This window comes from Otolemur garnettii, unplaced genomic scaffold, assembly GCF_000181295.1.
Source record: "Otolemur garnettii isolate 467f Iridium unplaced genomic scaffold, OtoGar3 scaffold00006, whole genome shotgun sequence".
NCBI lineage: Eukaryota > Metazoa > Chordata > Mammalia > Primates > Galagidae > Otolemur > Otolemur garnettii.
In genome coordinates, this window is record NW_003852401.1 from 43,239,602 (window position 1) to 43,246,399 (window position 6,798).

The window sequence follows — 6,798 nt, forward strand, 5'->3', positions numbered from 1 at the left end:
TAAGGCTTAACAAAACTTACCACATTAAACCATAAAAATGGACTTCAAATTAAGATACCCCTTATCATTTCTTTTTCAGATAAAATTCCTAAATAGGTGAAATCCTCACACCAACAAAAGCTGTATGGTATATATGAGAGCAAACATAAGAGAAAGTGTTACTAATATAAAAACCACATTTCAGGACAGACACTATGGCTTATGCCTTCAATCCTAGGACTTTGGGAGGCCAAGGTAGGAGGACTGCTTAAGGCCAGGAGTTCAAGACAGCCTGGCAACACAGCAAGATCCTGTCTCTACAAAACATTAAAGAATTATCCAGGCACAGTGGCCTGTGCCTGTAGTCCTACATCCTCAGGAGGCTGATCCAGGAGCCTTGAGCCTAAGGCTGCAGTAAGCTATGATTACCCTGCTATACTCAAGACCAGGCAACAGAACAAGACTGTCTCAAAAAAGACAAAAAACAAACAAACAAAAAAAGAAATCTTTTCAATGACCAGACTAATATGTTCACGAATTCCTAGGGCACACACATAAATGAATAAAATGAATTATGAAAACTGTTACTCTACATCAGTGTTTCTCAACCTTTTTTTTTCTCACAGCACACATGAACCTATAGTTAAACTTCCATGGCACCCTTAAATTATATTGATCAAAAAAAGTAAAAAAAAGAATACACTTGTGTTTTGAACTTCTTTTGAAAATAATTTAATTAATGATCTTTAAAAATTGTCATGGCATACCTAAGATCCTTGCCACAGCACACCAGTTGAAAATTACTACTCTACATGAAGCTCACACACTTATAATAATATTTTTTTTTTTAGTTTACATAAAGAGCTTGCTATCTCCCAAATATTCTAGGAAATTTAACTTAATAGACTTAATTAAAAGATTCATTTGCCTTCTTAATTTAAGAGTTTTAGAAAGGTCATACCTATTTCTGAATTAGGTTTTTTTGTTTTCTTTTTTTTTTAATTAAATCATAGCTGTGTACATTAATGCCATCACGGGGTATTTTCATACAATTTGAAATACTCTCATCAAACTGGTTAATGTAGCCTTCGTGTCATTTTCTTAGTTATTAAGACATTCATACTCTGCTTTTAGAAAGATTCACTTATACCTTTGTAAGATAAACCATAGAAGTGATCCCACCAATCACCCTCCCTCCACCCACCCACCTCTACCCCTCCCCTAACCCTCCCTCCTCCCCATATTGTAAGGCTATAATTAGGTTATCTTAATTAGTTTATAGAAAATAAAAATAAAAATACTTATAACTTGGGCAGTGCCCATTGTTCAATGGGTAGGATGTTAGCCACATACACCAAGGCTGGCAGGTTCGAACCCCACCCAGGCCAACTAAAACAATGACAACTGCAACAAAAAAAAAAATAGCTGGGCACTGTAGCAGACACCTGTAGTCCCAGCTACTTGGGAGGCTGAGGCAAGAGACTCCCTTATACCCAAGACTTTGAGGTTGTTGTGAGCTGTGATGCCACAGCACTCTACCCAGGGCAACAGCTTGAGACTCTGTCTCAAAAAAATAAATAAATAAATACTACTAACTTAAAATTCAATAACACGAAAACATCAATGAGTGTGAACGAGATTGTTTCCTGAACTATTAATAGACTTACAAACTTATTAGCTAACAAGTTTAAAACATTTATGTTATGTACGTATATGGGTGTTAACACGTATTATATGGGAACTCTCTGCTACTTTCCACTCCAGTTTGCTCTGAACCTAAACTTGTTCTTAAAACATAGTCTATTAACTTTTTTTAAAATTTATGTTGAAAAATCAAACCCTTGCATTTTAGACATTAAAAGGAAGAAAAAAAAAAATCACCTGGCTCAGTAAGGCACACTTCTTTCCCTAAGAGTTTTAAAACAATTTATACCCTATTGGCTCGACGCCTATAGCTCAACCGGTTAAGGCGCCAGCCACGTACACCTAAGGTGGCGGGTTCGAATCCCCAGCCCGGACCCGCCAAACAACAATGACGGCTGCAACCAAAAAATAGCCGGGCGTTGTGGCGGGCGCCTGTGGTCCCAGCTACTTGGGAGGCGGAGGCAGGAGACTCGCTTGAGCCCAGGAGTTGGAGGTTGCTGTGAGCTGTAATGCCATGGCACTCTACCCAGGGGGACAGCTTGAGGCTCTGTCTCAAAAAAAAAAAACAAAAACAATTTATACCCTATTAACCAAATTATACATAAGAGAAATAAGTATTTATTTGGCATCCATTTTTAAAAGTTGATGAATTTATAGGTTAAAAAAAACAAAAATAACTTTTAAAAAATTATTTTAACATTTTATGCTTCAAAATGTATTTTAGCTTTCTTTTTATCTATTTATTTTTCTTTCCCAGATTAATGTGAGGATACAAAAATTTGCGTTTGTTAGGAAGAGTCACTGTTGTAGTGTCCCACACCCAGAAGCTGTGCCATATACCCTACATTGTAGGTTAGCTTTGGGTAGGTTAGCTTTATTTTAATGACCAAATAAATTTATTAAAATACAAATAAAATATATTTTTAAATCTAAGAAAAGTCTATCAGTGAATCCAAATACAATAACAAAACATGACTATTATATACTACATGACTTCAGAGGGCATCCAAGTCTTAAATGCTCTGACAGCTTCTTTCCTCACTGCTCAAGGGCTAGTTTCAGAGAGATGCTTTAAATCGCCTGCTCCGGCCACAATGCAGAAATTATCTCTTTAAGAAGTCATTTACAATGTTTTTCAATAAATCACCCAGCCCAAGGTTTTTCCCTAGCTGCTACCTCTTTCCTACACTTAAACTAATTTTCAAGTTTTCTCCCATCCTACACACTTATACAACATGAGACCCTTGACAAAAATTGTCCACTAAAGCAATGAGTAGGGGACAGGGTTGGGAGCCGGAGTGGTGCTAAGGCTACATCTTATCTCTCCCCATCATCATGTCCTTGGTACTATAAATCATTGTTTCACAGTATTGGCACACTGTGATCAACCTAAAATTTAGGGAAGAAATCACCTGATGGAAATAACTGGAATTTCAAGTTCTACTTTACTAGGTCCCAAAAGTTTGAATGTGAATTGCAAAATCAATACAATTTTCTTCCAGTCTGTTACAGAATGACAAAGTTGTCATTTAGGCTCTCCAGAAATATATGACACCAACTATAATATGTTTATTGGTTAATGGTAACCAGTTAGATTTTTAATTCTTTTCAAACAAAGTTATAACTGTCTCTATGTAATAGTTAAGTATCACCATCAGACTCAGTACCATCTTTCCCTATAACAAAATTAACAAACAGAATGAATGAAATAATTAGCATGACCCCTGGAAATCTTTCTCTAACAAAGCAAGAAAAATAAAATTCAGGCCTGCTCACTGCTTATCTAGGTCCAGTTCATTATGCATTCAGTCCTCAATCCTTAAAATTCAAAAAAGCCCCAAATTACCTAACATTTTACTAGTCTTTTATTTCAAAAGTAAAATTTAAACTCTGAATATATCCAGTAAAAGCCTGTGGTACCACAGGAGAGTAGCTATTAAAGAAAGAAATTTAATAAAGAGATACGCCTTTAAAAGTCATACACAAAAAACCTGTAACAAACCAGCTGCTTTATAAATAAGTATAATATGTCCACATTTAAATGCATAAAAATATACATACAGCCAATAAATTAAAATGGTAGAAAATTTTTATTAATAATGTACTTGTATAGTTTATTATAAATTACTAATTTGTATTTATAACAACTATGTACTTCAATGTACTGTTTTTTCACATATACATGTGTTTATCAGGTTTCCACTTTTTGCCTTCACAAAATTAAAAAGGCTTAACATTTAATAACAATAACAATGTTTAAGGACTAGAAACAAAAACCTTGTAAAGAACGAATGAAGATAAAACCATGTAAAGAATGAATAAAGATAAATACATTCAGAAAAGAAATCAGATGATTGCTGCATTGAAATATTAAACAATAATAATAATAATGCAAAGAAAGTAGCATTCACATTATCAAATAAGAGTGTCTATTACAGAATGCTTTGACTTTGATGTTCAGTATGGAGTCATCAGTTAACTTCTTCTTATTATTTTTTTCTGAAGTCTCAGAAGATAAACAACGAATATTTGTAAATAAAAGTAAAAGATAATTTCAAAAAACAGATTATGCCAAATCTTATAGACAATAGAAAAAGAAGAAATACTTCAAAATCATTCTACTTAATCTGGATACACCTGATATTCAAATTGGAGAAAATATATTATTATAAAGGGGAAATTACAAACATATTTCACTTATAAATGAGGATACAATATCCTAAACAACATATTACCAGGTTGAACTAAAAATTAATGTTTAAGTAATGTACTTTGGTCAAAATTAAATCCAATGTAAGTGAGAATCAGTCCAACATTCTTTCTTAAATAGATTCAAATATCCAAGAATTCTTTAAGGATCCAAGCAAGCTGTCTAGTTCAGAGATGTAAAAAAACCTGTTCTTTTTTTTTTTTTTGGTTTGTTTTTTTGAGACAGAGCCTCAAGCTATCGCCCTGGGTGAAATGCCATGGCATCACAGGTCACAGCAACCTCCAACTCCTGGGCTCAAGTCAGTCTCCTACCTCCGCCTCCCAAGTAGCTGGGACCACAGGCGCCCACCACAACACCCAGCTATTTTTTGGTTGCAGCCGTCATTGTTGTTTGGCGGGCCGGGGCTGGATTCAGACCTGCCACCTTCGGTGTATGTGGCTGGCACCTTAGCCGCTTGAGCCACAGGCGCCAAACCAAAAAACCTGTTCTTAAAACTGCGTATGATTCAACTCCATTATTCCAAAAATTACATGTAATTCATGGAAAACAAATTTTACCATACGCTTCAAACTAAGAGTGTATATAAGAAAGGAAAGTCTTCGAACATTTCCTATGACTAGAAGACCCGCGACGTCTTACCTTATATTTTCCCTGATCGCAGCCGCACAAAGTACTCTCCATGGTATAGCTTCTTTGTACTCCTATTTCCCTCCAAACTACAACACGTGCTGTAGATTCTTTAGATTTTTCCACTACAAAGCTACAGCTGCTCATGCAAAATGCTGGAGCAATATGGCTCAGTACCTTAGGCAAAGTCTGTAAAAATGACACAGATGATAATAAAATAAACCAAGAAGCACTTTTTAATTTTTTAATTTTTAAATTTTTTTATGAAAGCACAGTAATTAGAGCAGGGCCATATGGATCTTCTTGCTATATCCCCTGTTAGATAAACATCAAAATGGTCCTCTTGCTAATTTAGAATTTTCTGCTTTTCTAAACAAATATAGTAACTAGTTAGAAAGCATATTGGAAGAAAGAACCACATTCATACTAGTAACCAATACAAAGTAAATGTAGTCTTGAAAGTCTAATCAAGAGATTTAACATGGTAAATGTCATCCATCACTAAATTAATTTAAAAAGCTAAGACAATCATAATCAAAACACCTCAAAAATTTTCTACAACTGAAAATTATCCTCAATTTCATCTAAGAGTATAAATATGGAAATACACTCCAAGAAATATTAGAGAACAAAAGGGGGCTGGAAAAATAACCCAACACTTACCAATCTATATTGTATATCTCAAGTAAGCTTAATTGTGACACTGATGCCAAATAGGTAAAACTCAACAAAGAATTAAACAGGCAGGTCTTATTTATTATTGTTATTAGTGGAGAAAAGATTGATCATTCATTAAATGTTGGCACAAGTGGATAACCATTAAGGAACAAAATCTGAAACCACTTTTCATTAAATTAAATACTAGCTGGATTGAGTTTTAAAATTTAAAATTAATAAGTAAAATTTTAAAATGAAACTAAAAATAGTAAACATGGAACTGTACTTTTAAAGAGTAAAGCTTTATCTAAGCTTCAAAACCCTGAAAGCCATGATCTATTATTTGTAATATTTAGCAATATTAGAAGGTACTTAAAAATATAATACTTATAAAAATATACATACACTTATTTTATTAAAGCTAAATCACTTATTTTCTTGCAATAAAGTGAACATCATACAGGCTGAATATCCCAAATCCAAAAATCCTAAAACTTTTTGAGCACCAACATGGTGCTCCAAGGAAATAATCAACAAATATTATAAATTTCAAATTGCCACACATCATAAAACAAAAAGTTATAAAATATATTTGTAAAATACATAGTGATTTCAAAAATAATAATTAGATGACCCATACAAAAGCAAGCAGAGAAAATGAGAAAAGGCTATTTTAAAAGAGAGGGATCTTAGCTGGACTGATGTGGGAAAACTCAACCCCATTTATAATTATATATATGCTAACTGAAAAGTGAGACATTATTCTCACCTGGCAAAGATGATGTACAATGTAATAAGGGTTATGAACAACAGCACTATCATCATAGTATTTGGGAGTATCAATTTGTGCAAACTTTATGAAAGACAATTTTGCACTATTAATCAAATGACCACCAATAGGAGACTGAAATAAATGTTGGTACACTCATACAGGAGTAACAAAAATGCACAATAAAAAGCTCATGAAATTGTTAAAAAGATGGAGATAGATCCAGACATGATGACCTAAAAAGATGGTCAGCAAATATTATCATGTGAAAGTGTTAAAAAAAAATAAAAAGATAAAAACTACATATCCTATACATATATACATTTATGAATGGATGTTGTCAAAGCAAGTCTTATAACACACATGGTATAATACTGACTAGTATTAAGAAAATTAGTGAAAAAAAAAAAAA

General features: G+C 33.5%; 1 protein-coding gene across 1 annotated transcript in view; it reads right to left on the reverse strand.

The window, feature by feature from the left end:
• The window catches only part of AGTPBP1 (ATP/GTP binding protein 1), a 185,611-nt gene that overhangs the window by 25,738 nt on the left and 153,075 nt on the right, over positions 1-6,798 (reverse strand). The window contains exon 24 of the mRNA XM_012812988.2: positions 4,973-5,149. Within this exon, the coding sequence (XP_012668442.1) occupies positions 4,973-5,149 (177 nt within the window). The remainder of the gene's footprint in view (positions 1-4,972; positions 5,150-6,798) is intronic.